Raw genomic sequence first — 14,675 nt, 5'->3', positions numbered from 1 at the left:
GACCGTCCCCTGCGAGTCCAGGGCTCACTCCCCAGGGGCACAGTCCTCAGAACCCGTTCTCCTTGAAGAGCTTTTGGCCCCGGAAACCACAGTGGCTGGATGTGGTGGGCAGTGCCTAGGTGTCCACGCAGGCTGTCTGTTCTGTCTGTCCTCACCACCACGGGCCTGAACAGAGGGCGTTGGCTGGTCAGGGAGCAGATGGATGATCACCCAGGATGGTGCTGCGGAGGGCAGGCTCCTGCAGGACGGTGCACATGGAAGGCACGCTTCCGCAGGACGGTATGCGCAGAGGGCACGTTCCCGCTAGGGCCGTTCACACTGCAGGCTTGGGAGTGGGCTTCGTTCTGCGCTCTGGCTCCCCTTGTGTCTCCAGACCTGTGTGTCACAGACCCCCTAGGGAAGATGAATCTCAGGACCTCGGGGGTCAGCCTGCCCACTGCCGGTGACCAGGCCTGTCCTATGCTGACCTCCATTCAGCTCGCGCAGCGTCCCTTGGCACTCCTCTAGCTCACGTCTGCTCCCCCTCGCTCCTAGGTAATGTGTTCCAGAGGAAGAGACGGGGGTCTCAGTACTAGGGAAGGAAGGCTGGCCTGGACGGGGCTCTGGCAGTGTGGGCACCCCAGCCCTCCCCTGCAGGGGACAGTGCAGCTCAGGGCACTCCTGGGGCAGAGTCCAGCACACTTGCTGGGGACTGTCCCTCCAGCATCAGTGAGGGACCTGAGAAGGTTGGGTCAAACACTCTACCTAGGAACCCACTTGGACAGCGTGTGTCCCCTTAGAGCTGCGGGTGTTGGGACACAGCTCCCCACGGCCCTGCTGCACCCTATGCTGCTGCCGGAACCTTCATGGTGGCCATCCTGCACCCTCTGTCCCTTCCCCAGTCTGTCCTGGACCCACACTTGCCATCCTCCCTTCCAACCATGGCCTTTCTGGTGGCCCCGTGATGCCGGTGATTTATGTGTTACAGTTAAGCAACCTTGTGTCCCTCTAGGTGACGTCCTCAAAGTATATTTTAAGCTAGAGAAAATTTCAGGGTCGAAGATCTCAAAGCAGTGCTAAGATGGAAACTGTTTCCTGTGAAGAAAAAAAATCTATATGTATATATTGCACCTTGGATTGTCAGAGGTGGAAACTGAAATAAATTATCTTTTTAGAAAAGGCTGATTATGTCTGTAGTGACACTGTAGGGGGACTTTTCGCTGCATCTGCTATCTTCGAGGTTACGTCAGAGGCCTCGGACGGAGCTCAGGTGGAGCGCTGGCCTTGCGTGATCTGGGTCCCCGCTTCCCTCCTGATGCACTGCTTGGCCACTTGGGGTCAGTGTTAGAGAACGAAGGACTGGACCCCTGCTGGGCCCTGGGTACGGCTTCCCGTGGAGGGGACTCCTAATCCCGCTGGCCCTGAGTCCCGCCAGCTGTCTCTTGCCTTTGGGGCAGCAGGCGGACCCTGATCCTGCACCCCTAGCACAAGCCTGCCCTGCGTCCCTCCCAGAGGGGCTGAGACGCAGCTCGGACTCCCCGTGGCCTAGCAGGTGAAGTGGCACTGGGGAGCTGCCCTCTGCATCCCCACTGACCTCTCTCTGCCGAGTATGGGGGGAGGGCCTGGCCTGGGGGTGTGGGATCCCACGGGCAGCAGGGGAAAGGGGCGCCTCTGAAGGGCCAGAGCATGAGCAGGACCGGTGGGTGGGAGGGGCCGTGTGCTCCCCCAGCAGACCCTGTGCCCTCAGCCACACCTTCCTGGAGCCTGGGTGTCTCCATCTGCACACGGAAGGAGAAAGTCCCAGGCGCCCCATCCTGAGAGAACGGAGGGTGCTGGACCCAGGGCAGAGCTGAGCTTGTCGCTGCCTAACCCCACCCCCAGCAGAAGTGAACCCAGAGGCTCCACGGCCAGTGTTTCTGTCTTGTTTATGGGGTACATTAATCATTCAAAATCCACAAAACTGAATGCATGCAAGAGGGTGTGAGCTTCCAGGCACGCTCCTCTGCTGAGCCGTGGCTTCAACCCAGGCCTGCCCGAGCTTCCCGCTTTCCCAGCACCTGCCCTCTCCGCAGGCAGCGCCAGCTCCGGGGCCACAAGCAGGTGGCCCCTTGAGAAAACCCTCGTCTCTGCCGAAGCGGGGCAAGAGTTTTGTTTACAGTCACCCTGATGTCTTGGGAGGGGACAAAGTAGGCAGAAACCCAGTGTATTGCTCTGGGAATGGGGGAGGCGTCTGTCCTTAGCCACCAGGAGAGAAAACCCCAGAGCATGCAGGGCAGGACGGGCCTTCGAGGACAGAGACGCACAGGGCCACGTCCCCCGTCCCTGCCCAGCCCTAAGAAAAGAATCTTGAAACTCTATTGCTGCTTTCCAAGTGACCACCCAAGGAGACAGTGACAAAGCAGCTCTTGACGACTGTCCAAGCTGCACCTAGGAACAATGGGCCTCTCAGGCAGCTGGGGCCAGAGGGGAAGGCGGAGGCCCTGCTCAGCCAGCTTCCATTAGTGGGCACCTACGGCATGCCAGGTGCTGCTCGGCTCCTGGACCACAGAGGGCCAGAGCGGCCTCTTCCCTTCAGAAACCATGAGTGCAGTCGGGACAAGCTGAGGTTAAAGAAGTGAGCATGTGTGGGTGTGTGTGCACACGTCTGTACATACGTGAAGTATAGGTAAAACGTAGCCCAGAATGTTCCTACACGCTAAGTAAAATGCAAAAGCTTGTGTGTTTGACATCTCCTCTGCTCCATGAACAGCTGGGAGGTCGAAGTCACCTGGGAGTGAGCGTCCTGCTGGGTGAGTCGGGGACCGTCCCTGCAGGTGTCCAGCAACTGGATCACTGGTAATAAAACTCACTGTGGTGATGGCGCTGAGCCCATGGCAATCCCGGAGAAAGAGGTGCAGGGTGAGAAAAGCATGGCACCCACATGGGGCGGAACCCAGTGCTGTTCAGCTTGGGGGAGCGTTACCCAGGAGGCCAGCTGGAGGTGCCGTGGGGAGGGCAGCTCCCAGCCAACGTCTTGGGGAACCCAGGCCACTCGGGGCACAGTGACCCTGACTTAGCCTGGTGGCCCCTCACAGCACTAAGAGGCAGCTGGGACACCGGTGGAGAGTCACTTCTGTCCTGTTCCACATCCCTGTGGGAGATTTAGCCCGTCTGAAACTTTGGCTGGTCCCACAGGGTGACTCTGGAAACTCGACCCTGCCCGGCTTTGAGATGCTGGGACCCAGCAGGGCAGTGGCTCTGGGATGAGGTGTGGACTGGGGGAGCATGTCCATGGCTTCAGGCTCCGCTCGCCCTTTCCACGTGCCGACCCAGGCACTCAAGGACAGAGACCTCCCGCGCGTGTGTGCAGCGTGGACTCCCACCTGGGACGCGGTGTCTTGAACGGTGCCCCGTTTCAGCCAGCCACGCCACTCAGGGAGGAGCAGGTGCCCTGGCTGCCCTGGAGAGTGTCAAGGACCTCCACCTCTTCCCTCGTCCCCGAGGCCCCACAGACTTCCATGAGGTGCCATGGTCCCCAGGTCACCCCTAGACATCATGTTGGTGTGTCATGGCCTGAACTGTGTCTCCCCGAAGCTGGCACACTGAAGTCTGAGCTAGGCGGAATAGAAATGGGGTGCTCGCAGATGCGGCCAGCCAGGGTGAGCCCCAGGGAGCAGGCGAGCCCAAAACCCACATGACAGGCAGTTTTGCCCACAGCCCCATGGAGGCGAAGGCTGGCATCAGGCAACAGGGGACAACGGAGGAAGGCGAAGGGAGGCTGGCAGGCTGCAGAAACGGGAGAGGGGCCAGAAAGCTCCTGCTCACGGTCCAGCCCCCAGCCCCCCACATCCCAGAACAGGAGGACGAGGTCCTACTGCTCCGGTGCCCCCACCCCGGGTGTGGCACTGGCTGGTCAGTCCCAGGACCTGGGTCTGCTGTGCTTTCGATATCGGCGCAGGTGTGGGCACACCTGTCCCCAGACCTGCAGGCAGGAGGCTCCTGGGGTTCACTGAACTGCTGTGCCTGGGCTCAGTGCTGCAGCCGACCTCAGAGCCCGGCTGCAGGGGACCCGGGCTGCCCGAGGGTCCCACCGGCCCAGTCCTCCCGCCGGTCCTGGGAGTGCTCTTCCTAGGGACGGAGGCCCTGCTCCTGTCCCCCGAGGTCCTCCGGGGGGGCCTGCTCCACAGAGTGCTCACTCTCCACATCTCCTTTTCTGTGGCTCCGTGCGGTGCTCCGAGCGTCCTGAATATCATTACCATCGTCATCGTCATAGCAACAGCACTGACCAATACGAGACTGCCCCGAGGTCACAGGGTCGGGAGCATGGGTGGGCCAAGACTGCCTGACATGGGGGCTGATCTTCCTCTACTTTAGGGAGAATGATCCAGAAAGCCCCACCCCACCCCTCTGGGGGCTGAATGCCCAAGGCCTCCCTGCGGAAGCGCAATGGTGAAGACCGACCTCACTACTGTCCTGACCCTGAGCAAGTCTGAAACCCGCCTCAGGGCCAGGCGCAGGCAGGGGCCTGTCTGCAGTGGACACACCTCAGAAGGCCTCCAGGGGGCGCTCGGTGCACACGCTGTCACAGGAAGCCCCTGGCTGGCAAGGGGCTGCACAGTTTCCCCTTCAAGGCAAAGTCCAGGGCGAACCTTAGACCCAGCGCTGCTGCCCACACGGGACTCTGGGGGGGGCCCACCCTGCTGCCTTTACTTTGTCACGGCTTCACTCGCACTAACACCCACGTCTCACCTGGTTGGCCGGAGGCCACGAGACACATGGAGAGGGGCTGGCACCCGAGAGGGGCCGAGCCTGGCGATGCCCTGGCGCCCCGTGCATCTTGGCCCTAAAATCCTGCGGAGGAGAGACCGGGGAGGTGGACACAGCTGGGAAACTCAGGGCGGGAGTGGGAAGGGAGGACGGGGCAGGGCGGCCCAGGAGAGCTCACGCCAGCCGGGCCACGGTCCTCACTGGACCAATCCTCCCGCGAGTTCTTGTAACCCTTAGCAGCCGTGAGTGGGTGTTATCACCCCACCTCGTCGATGGGAAAACAGGCCAGAGAGGCCAGAAACAGGTCCACAGTCACAGAAGACGCTGGAACGGAAATCGCCCCTAGCCCTGGAGAGCCTGTGGGGGTGCCAGGCTGCACAGAGCCCTGGAACTGGGTGGGAGTCCCATGCCCTCAAAGGCCAGCCGCGCTCCATGGCCCACGTCTAATAGACTGGCAGAAGTTACCCCTGAGGCCGGGTCATGGCAGCTACCGCGTCCCCTGCGTCTCAGGACGCTCTGCTAGGAACAGCCACCATGGGCAAAGAAGCCCAGGCCAGAGGGAGCCCAGGTAGGGGTCAGGCTGCAGCCCAGCGAGGGCCTGCAGGGAGCGTGGCTCACAGGTCTCCCAGGGACCCACGCTTGCCAGGGTGCTGTGCTCACACCGAGGGCTCCATGCTTTCCTGGGCACTGGGCCCTGTCGGTTCACGTGAGCAGCCTTTGCCTGACCCCAGCCTCCGGGCAGCCCCAGGGGAGGCACGTGTGAGCACAGGCCAGGGAGCCCCATCAGCCCAGAGCCACAGAGGTGATGGCAGCAAGTGACCCGGTTCTACGACCCTGCGTAGGACCTTGTTGTGAGAACGCTCACTCTCATCAGATCAGACGAGGATGACAGGCTCCTGGTTCTTCACGGCCATGCCGCGCGGCGGCCGGGAGGTGAGCCGCTGGCGTCGTGGGTGCTGTGCCACCGTCACCATGATCGTGTGACGCTCCGGCAGCACCGGGGGCAGGCCTTTAACGCGTCCCGCCCACCACCACACACTGACACCCATAAGCCCTTAAACTGGGAGATTTCACAGGGGCCCTAGAAACGTGCTAGGCTTTTAGGTTCTTCAGTTAGAAAAGTTTCAAAACGCTACCAACAAAACTGCCCCTGTAAGGAGAGACCCAAATCCAACTCCAGGCCGAGCCACCAAGTGGAAGGCGGGCCTGTGACCCACCTGCAGGTCTCCCTCCAGCTCGTAGTGTTCCAGGGTCTGGAAGGCTCTGGAATACACCTCCACTGCCTTGGCGTGGAAGACCATCTCGATGGTCACAAAGTCCGAAAAAAACCTCTGTGGGAGAGAAGCCCTGTGATATCAGCCACGAGGGCCAGTGGGTCCTAGGGGCGAGACCTAGCTGGGGAACTTAAGGTCAGCGTTCGTGTTTGTGTTTGAACTAGATGCTGCTGCTGCGCGGCTCAAAGTCAAAACTCGGCTGGGTCCTTACTGAGGACACCTGCTCCCATCTGCCCTTCTCCCCCACCCCTCCACTTGCTTGAGATAGAAACTTCCAGAAAGTTCTAGTGAGGCTTGTCTTTCCCTGGATGGAGGCTTTTCTCCTTGTTCTTCTGCTCTGCCGTTTCAGTTAGCCGCGGTCCTGGGGCCCCAGCCACAGGAAGCTCCCTCTTGGTTCCTGCTGTTCATCGGCATGGGGTTTGTTTCTCTGTGGGGGTGACTATGATCTCTCTGACCCTCCCCAGCACTGGGGCACTTGGGTTGTCTCCAGAGTTCTGCTGCCACACACGAGGCAGTCACAGAGACCCCCCAGAGACCCTCCCAGACACCTTTCCTTCCTGCGCTGCCTAGCCGTGGGGTGAGCTCCAGGGCTGGCACAGCAGGCCCAAGGCCAAAGGCACCGGGTGGCTATCGAAGCTGCCCGTTTGCCCTGCACCGGATGGTACCTGAGGGGCAGAAGGGCTGGCTTGTCAGGAGGACCTCTGAGGCCCTGTCCTCAGCCCTCCTGGCTCACCACAGACCTCCCGCCTCACGCTGGCAGATGTCGGCAGGTTGAGGCTGTGAGCAGGTCTCCCTGGAGAGGAGGCCCTGGTAACTGACCGTCTAGTTGGGTTCTCTGGATCCGATGGCCCTGCTGGTCTCACAAGCCTGACAGGCTCCTGGCGGTTTGGCCCGGTGGGGAATCCTGCCTCCCTCGGGCCCAGCAGGACGCAGGCTGAGTGCTGGGGGAAACCACCAGCTCCGTGATGGGGAGGGAGTGCCACCGAGTCTGGGGTGGCTCATGGTCTTCCAGGACACGCATTCAGTCCACAAGTTTCCTGGTGGCCAGGACCCAGCAGGGGACTTGCCCTGCATGCAGAGCAGGCGTTTAACAGTGGCTCTCCACTCCCCCAAGTCAAGGCTCACCACACACCGCTGGTCCCTTGAACTGTCCCCCTCCCCCAGGGTGCAGCTCCAGGAGCCCAGGGTCTGGCATGCTGGGTGTGGCACCGCAGCCTGAGGCAGGGTGTGTGGCCAAAGGTGTGTCCCCAGCGTATGTTAAACTAGTGAGCAAATTCAACATGGCATGAATCAGCAGGGAAAGCTGCCCCCACAGGGGCCTGACAGCCTAGCTGTCAGGAAGGTTCTAGCACCTTCCTCAAGGAGAGAGGCTGGGCCTCTGAGGGAGCAGGGGGTTAATTCTATGCCATGGGGATGAGATTTTCTGGCAGGACTACAGCCTGTGCCAAGGCCCTGAGGTGAGACAGTGCTGGGCACCGGGAGTCCCTGCAAGAAGGGGCTGCAGGGCTGGGCCTCCAGGAGTCTTCCAAGGATTCTGTTCTCTCTCCTTAGAACAAGGGAAGCCCCAGAGCGTGTGAAGCCCAGGAAAGACAAACCGGATCCATCTTTAAAGAGAGTGGGGCGGGCAGGGGGGTCGCTGTAATTTGGAAAATAGACAAGCAGGCTCCAGAGCAGGGGCCAGGCCCTGTGTCATCTCAAGCTGGAAGATGGGTCCCCCGAGGCCTCTTGCAGGGGCCGACTCTGGGCCCAGCCTCGTGGTGCTGGCAGGGAGGAAGGGACCCACGGCTGCCCACTGCCCTCTGCAGCCTCTGCCCTCCACAGGCATTTAGAGATCCCAGGAGAAGTCAGGGCCCCCTGGGTCAGGGGGTGAGAAGGAGAGGGTGGAGACAGGCCTCGAAGTGTTCCCCTGGCCAGCTGCCTCCAGGGCAGGGATTGGCCTCCCGCCAGCCAGCTGTGTAGGGACAGCTGCCCTGAGCAGTTGGCCTCCTGCCCCTGCAGCCAGGATTAACTGTCCCGAGCGCCATGGGGCACAAGCTCACGCATGCACACGTATACACAGGGACGCACCCACTTGAAGGTCCTTCAACTTCTGCCTCTGGAAGTTGTCCACTGTCTCCTCCAGCTGGTGGGTGGTGCAGCTGGCGTCCACCGAGGCCCTCTGCACATGGGTCTCCGCCTGACCGCAGGGTCACAGGAGGTAGAAAGTGTCACAGCCTTGGTTCTGGCCCTTAGATAGCTCTCTGGCTGTTCCCAGACCCCACACACTTCTCTTGAGCCAGTGGCCCTGCCTCACAGGGTCTCTGGCCAATTTGATGATTGAAGGAATAGCTGAGCAGGACGGTGCTAAGGGGCAGTCACTGGCGTCAGACAGACGGGCCTGCTGGCTGTGTGATCTCAGGCAAGCCTAGGTAGCCTCCCCGAGCCTCAAGTGTCTCACTTAGAACCAGGAGACAAGGCCGCAGGCCGGCGTGGGCATTGCCCAGTGGGCACCTGGAGCCACCAGACAGGCCTCCATGGTGGTCCACAGTTAATTCCTGCGGGCAGAGCACTTGTTGGTAATGAGCTCCTTCACTGCCTTGGTGGACACGCACAGACACCACGCCATGCCTAGCCCAGAGCACGGAGGACCTGGGTTCAGAACTGCCTGCTGTTGGAACTGAGCTCTGGGGGGTGCCCAGGAAGAGCCCGGATGGGGCTCCGAGAGGGCGCCAGGCTAAAGCCATGCGACTTCCATCATGCCGCCTCCCCACAGGGTCTGCTCCTCGTAGGAGGGCTCGCAGCCCATGCTCCACCCGCTGGGAGCCCGGTGGCAGGCAGGATGGAGGCCCCAAGCTGTCCGCATCCTGACCCTGGGTCCGTGGACATGTCCCCTCAGTGCAGTGAGGGGCAGGGTGCAATTAAGGTTGTGGCCGCCGCGCCTCTGGACGGGGAGTTATCCTGGACTAGGTGGTGATTCGGTGTAACCCCAGGCTCCTGAAAGGTGGACGAGGGGCGGGTGGGAGAGGAGGGCCTGGGGGACAGGACCCAGGAGAAAGGAGAGGGGGCACGAGCCAAGGGATGCAGGGCCTCTGGGAGCTGCACGGGCCGAGACTGGGGTCTCTGGGGTCCTACAGAGGACGTGGCCCTGCCCACTCTGCGGTCAGAGCACTGGAGGGAGTGGTGGGCTCAGCTGGGAAGTCCAGGGACATTGTCATTTGTCACTGTCACTGAGGTGGGAACCTAACTCAGGCAGAGACCTCCAGTCTCACCCACCAAACCCTCCTAGAGAAATGTCCTCGGGCATCAAACGGCTGGACAGGAATCTGACTTGGGTCCATCATAGGGGCGTCTTTTCCACAGTCACTCACTTAGCTACGTGAAGGGCGGTGGCCAGCCCCCACCAGCCCTGTCCTTCTCCTGTCTTCCCCCACAGACAGGACGGGGCAACGGAGGGCGTCTGGTGTCCGCCCCCTGGCTGGGCCCTGAGGCTCGGGCACCTGAGCTCTGAGCCGGACTCCACATCTGGAAAGTGGGGACGATGCTGGACTTGTGGTCACCAGACAGGCAACCCTGATGGGGAGGCTGAGGCCTGCACAGAGCTGGGGTCTGCTGAGCCCCAGCTCCTGGCCCGCACACACCTGCCTCTGCCCAGGTGAAACTCACCTGCATTTCCTGAGGCTTTTACTACCTGCCTGTGAGTCCATCCACCCCAGGCTCAGGAACGACACTCACCTGGGACTGAGACGGGCAGTTAAGGAACCAAGGGGAGGTCCAGCAGCCTGTGAGTGGCCTGGGGTGCGGAAGACCCAGAGGCCAACGGTGCCCTGACCCCACAACCCCAGGCCTGGCTTCAGAGGAAGGGAGCCGTTCACCTGCCGATCCGAGGGGCACTTCTGCCTCAGCTTCTCCAGTTTCTCCAGTTGTTTCATCTCATTTTTTTGGACCCGTTTGAATTTCTTGATCTCAGCCTAAGGAAAAGGCGAGGGTTGTGTCCCTGGGATCCTGTGGGCCCAACCCCACCTCTGCCTCCCCAGGGGCCCCGGGCTCACCCGGGTCTGCTTGATCTGGGCGCCGTAGAGCTTCAGGGGCATGACCACCTTGGCCTCTAGCCTCTCGACCTGGGGAACAGTGGGGGTCAGAGCCCAGAGCCAGATGCTGGTCTCCCCCAGCCAGCATTCGTGAAGTGCCACCTGCCCCCCAGTGCTACATGAGGGACCCTGTCCCCATCCTCTGAGGACTGTGAGCACCTCTGGGCCCAGGGACTGGCCGCACCACCAAGGGCTCTGCAGTGCACCCAGCATCACCGGTGAGATGACTGGACCCACCAGGACTGCGCAGCAGGTCAGTGGATGCAGGAGGCCTCGGGAAGACGGTGCTGGACGTGGAAGTCAGTAGGGGCGCCCTCAGGCAGGTGCCCGAGGCCAAGCCTGTGTCTCGTCTCTGCACCACCACGCAGGTTGGCAAGGAGCCTCGCGTTGGGGACAGAACTTGTGCTGAGCGTCAAAGCTCGGAAGAGGCAGAACTTCAGCCCAGAACTTTCCTACTCCAGGGCCCAGTGTGATTTCAGATCCCCAAACTGCCTGGGGGTCTCTGGCCACGTGGAAGGGCACTGGAGACTGCAGGGTCTGCTGTGTAGCCACTGACTGCGCAGCAGGGTGGCAGGGGGCGTGGAAGGCGGGCTGCGTGGAGGCCACCCCACTCTGTGCGGTCTCCCTCGCAGGGGCAGTGCAGGAGGGACCGGGAGGGGGCAGGGCTCACCCCATCCAGGGCCCCGAGCCCAGCCTGCAGCTGGCTGCTGGAACAGACACGCCGAGGAGGTCGCAGAGAAGCCACGTGGTTGGGGTCAGGGGTGGGGCACAGCAGGTTGCAGGACCACCCTGATTCAGGAGGACCCCGTGGCCTGGGGAGCTACAGCTGAGGCAGTGGGTGGCGGCAGGAAGTTGGGCCCGCCATCGTCCCCAGTGCCTGAGCTCACGGCCCCTCGGAAGCCGGGCTTGCCAGACAGCCAGAGGAGTGAATCCCCACCCAGCCTGCTGCTTTGCCAGCACCTCTGACCCTCGGCGGGCCGACAGGAATCTGAAACATCCTTTTCTCAAGCGCCACGAGGGAAGGGCCCTCGCTGCCTCTCCTGGAGCGTCTCGAGAGCTCGCAGCTGCAAGGCCTCTCTGTCCCTTTGTGACACCTGAGGCAGAAGGGCTCTCCTGGGGACAGTCAGCATGAGTCCACAGGACGTGTCCACAGGGAGCTGCATTTGCCTGGTCTTTCCACCTGGAGGCCCCCTGTCCTCACTGCCTCCCCGATAGCCGCAACGTGCCTCCTGGCTCCACGCTTGCCCAACAGTGAACACGCTCACCCTGTCTATGGTTCACGGGGAGACCCTGGGCTGCAGAGTCCATTTATTTCCCTGGATACCGGCCAGCCTCCTTGCCCTGTCTGTCCCCCAGGACTTGTGTCCCTTCTCCAGGGCCTGCGGCCCTGGGATGTGCCTCCTGTGGGGATTCAGGGAGCCCCGGGTCTGGCTTCGGGGTCTCCTGGCCAGGCCTGTGGACCTCGGCCCAGTCCAGTAAGCTGTGTGGCCTGGGTGGGGGAGAGCTGGCCACACTTCTTCCACCCCTGGGTCACCCGGGAGGCATGGGGCTGTGGGGCCCCCACCCTGGCTCCTGGTCTTGGCCCCGAGGCCTGGACTGAGTCCCTCACCTCCGCCTGCCGGTAGTCCTGCACTTGGGCCAGGTCCTCAGCGAAGTCCCTCAGGGTGGCCCGCAGCTCGGGGCTCTCGGTGTTGGCGAAGTCGACCAGCTGCTTGACGAGCTGGTCCGCCTTGTCCCGCAGCCGGGCTGTCTTGCGCGTGTAGGCAGCCAGCAGCGAGCAGAACTCCCCAAAGTACTTCTCAGCGTTGGCCACTGTGCTCTCCATCACTCTCACCTGGCTGTGCCTGGGGAGGCGGGGCCAAGGGGTCACGCTGCACGGCAAGGCCAGGGAGGCCAGGGCAGTAGGACAGACTAGGTCACCACTGCAGGAGCCACCACAGCCTGGCCCTCCTGCGAGGCCAGCACCAGCCAGGCACCTGGCCAGCATGGCGCTCGGGGCCAGCAGGCCCATGGAGGGTTAGGAAAACCTGTCTGGCCACATGCTGGCTCCCTACTGGCCCTGCCCTGGACCCTTGAGGGGCTTGGGCCCTCCAGCACCCACTGCCCCTTGGCCTGGCTGCAAGGCTTCTTCCCTCCTAAATGCCCCTGGGCTCACCTGTCGAGATCCTCTCCCTTCTCTGAAGTCCTAATGCTTTTTTTTAATTAACTAAACTTTTTTTTTTTTTTTTTACTTTTGTGGACTGGTTTTACGTCTCCAGAAACACAGAGCAGAGGCACAGTGCTCCCTCCCAGCCTCCCCGCCTGCTGCCAGGCCCATCCCTAGCCAGGCCGTTGGGCACAGGCGTGGGGAGACACGGACTTGTTATGTGGACGTGCCCACAATGGCACCCTGGGCACTGCACGCTCCATGGGACTTGAAGATGCCCAGAGTGGAGTGTCCCCATCACAGCATCAGACAGGACGGTTGCCACCCTCGCAGCCCCTGCCCTGCTGCTCCTCCCCCCTGCCCCGGCCTGAAGCGTTCAGGGTCCTGCCTCCCCGATGACCCCCTCACCTTGGTTGTGTCCCCCTCACGTCCGGCTCAGGAGCACACAGGCTCCCGACACAGGCGTGGGGACACGCCACTCAGTCTCCCTGGGACAGCTCAGGGCTCCCCGTGGCACTTGCCTCCCTCCGTCCTCCTCCCTCTCCCCTCCGCCCAGGCTTCCCCTCTCTGCGCCTCTGCCTGTGACCAAGCTGCAAGGGGCACCTCCTCCAGCCAGGCCCCGCGGCCGGGAGCTCCTAGGAGCAGACCTGCATCCCCCCAACCCACTGCAAGGGTCACCCTGTAACTAAGGCTCACTGTCACCACTTCAAAATCAAGGTCACTCAGACCAAGAGGCAAAGCATTCTGCTAGAGGTCACACGGGGCTGCAGCCTCTGTCTTCTAGGTGTGACCCTGGGCCCCCAGGTGGCCATCACCGAGGGCAAGTTAAGAGCCATTCCTGGGCCCCTGTGTGCGTGGATTAGATCCTGAGCTAGGCTGGAGCCTTTGAAGGAGCACTTGGGGCAGGTCAGGCACCTGGGTCCTCAAGTCACCCAAGGGCTGACTGTGGGGGCTAGAGGGGAAGGGAGGCCAGCTGGGAACTCAGTGGCCAGACCAACAGGGGACGGGCTGGGGACTTGAGGCAGGAAGGGGACTTCCAGGTGGGGCAGAGTGAGGGAGGCAGGGGATGGACATTGTGAACGTGGCTGCCCCAGATCTGCGGCGGCACCTGGAGAAACAGGCACAGGTGGATTCTGAAGCCCTGAGGAGGGGCAGGTGGAAGGAAAAGCTACCCCCAGCCCCAGGTCCCACTACCCTCCTCTTCTTGGCGCCTCAGGACCCAAGAAGCCAGCCTCCGCCTCCCTCCCTGCCAGGCCAGCACTGAGCCACTCACCTGGAGAGGGTGATGTTCATTCTGACCGGGGCACCTGCTGTCCTGGTCTCTGGAAATAAGGACAGGGCCTCAGGGGTCCCTCAGACCCAAGAGAAGTCAGGCAGGCCTGGGCACAGCGGTGTGGTCTGGGCTCCAGGGACACTACTACCTGGTTGCCAGGGCACAGCCGCGTGGTCTGGGCTCCAGGGACGCTGCTACCTGGTTGCCAGGTGACGTGGCCACCCAGCAGGCCCTGGGAGCAGTCACAGCTGGTTGCCTGGCAACCCCTCCCCAGGGGCCAGCCTCTCCAGCTGGCATTGGCTGGGGCTGCCATGCTGCCTCCAAAGATGGAGGCTCTGTGGCCGGAAGCTGCTGAGCTCCCCAGGAGGCAGCAGGGAGAGCGTTCAGGGCAGCTTGGCCAGGGCTCCCTAGGGCTCCCTGATTGCGGGGTCCTGCAGGCCAGGGCTCTTCCTACTTGCTGGCTTCCCCAGGGGTCTGACTCAGGGGGCAGGTCTGAGGACACCTGGTCACTCGGGAGGGAAAATTTGGGGGCCCTGAGATGGACACAGGGGATGGGCAGGCACCGGCCGGAAGGAACGCCTTCCCAGGGTACCATGGCTCCTCCTGGTATGTGGTGTCTGCTTGTCGTCTAACGTGAGCAGACGACACGAGACGAGCCCCGTGGGTCACACCAACTCACCCCCGAGCCCCTGCTGGTGGGGGCTGGTGTCCTCCTGAGCTGCTCGCACAAATAAATCCAGGGGCAGAGCCAAAATCCCACGGACTCCAGCACCGCACGTGGCTGAGTCGGTGGACCATGCGTCCCAGCATGTGTTCCTTGCTTAGAAGAAAGAGGAGCTTCAGCGGGGGGTCGGGCAGCAGCGGGGTGAGTGACCCGGAAAGGCCACAGCAGCTCTGCGGTCAGCCCCTTGCACCTTCCTCCTGTGTTTGGAGGTTCTCAGGGGGAGGGGGTTCGGGGCGTCCTCCATACACAGAAGGACGGGCTCGAGGGTCCGCAACTCAGAGGCTCAGTCCCAGCCCCCCACTTGGGGCTCCCCGGTCAACGTGGCAGGGTCCCCATGCACCCCTGGCTGTGCCACCTCCCCGGCCCCGTGGTCCCTCTCCCCTTCTCATCTCCCTTCACTTTTGGGGACTCTGCTGGGCAGAACAGTGTCCCCCCCAAAGGGCACGTCCACCCCAGACCTCTGAAC

At 62.4% G+C, this 14,675-nt stretch overlaps 1 protein-coding gene and 1 long non-coding RNA gene across 2 annotated transcripts; both read right to left on the bottom strand.

The window, feature by feature from the left end:
* Positions 1–83: 83 nt before the first annotated feature.
* Positions 84–1,528, bottom strand: LOC306647958. The gene is made up of 2 exons (XR_013760228.1): positions 297–1,528; positions 84–235 (listed from the first exon to the last, which is right to left on the bottom strand). It is a non-coding gene; the product is annotated as an uncharacterized lncRNA (long non-coding RNA).
* An 81-nt stretch (positions 1,529–1,609) lies between these two features.
* Positions 1,610–13,676, bottom strand: CIBAR2 (CBY1 interacting BAR domain containing 2). Its single transcript, XM_079117730.1, has 8 exons — positions 13,486–13,676; positions 11,676–11,910; positions 10,028–10,096; positions 9,851–9,946; positions 8,071–8,175; positions 5,943–6,056; positions 4,708–4,809; positions 1,610–4,200 (listed from the first exon to the last, which is right to left on the bottom strand). The coding sequence occupies exons 1-8, from the start codon at positions 13,503–13,505 to the stop codon at positions 4,087–4,089; spliced, it is 855 nt and encodes a 284-aa protein (XP_078973856.1). The 5' UTR covers positions 13,506–13,676; the 3' UTR covers positions 1,610–4,086.
* Between the last annotated feature and the right edge of the window lie 999 nt (positions 13,677–14,675).

Source organism: Sciurus vulgaris, assembly GCF_902686455.1.
Source record: "Sciurus vulgaris genome assembly, chromosome: 17".
NCBI classification, from domain to species: domain Eukaryota; kingdom Metazoa; phylum Chordata; class Mammalia; order Rodentia; family Sciuridae; genus Sciurus; species Sciurus vulgaris.
The sequence above is the reverse complement of the archived record's forward strand: the minus strand, read 5'-3'. Positions and strand labels throughout refer to the sequence as shown.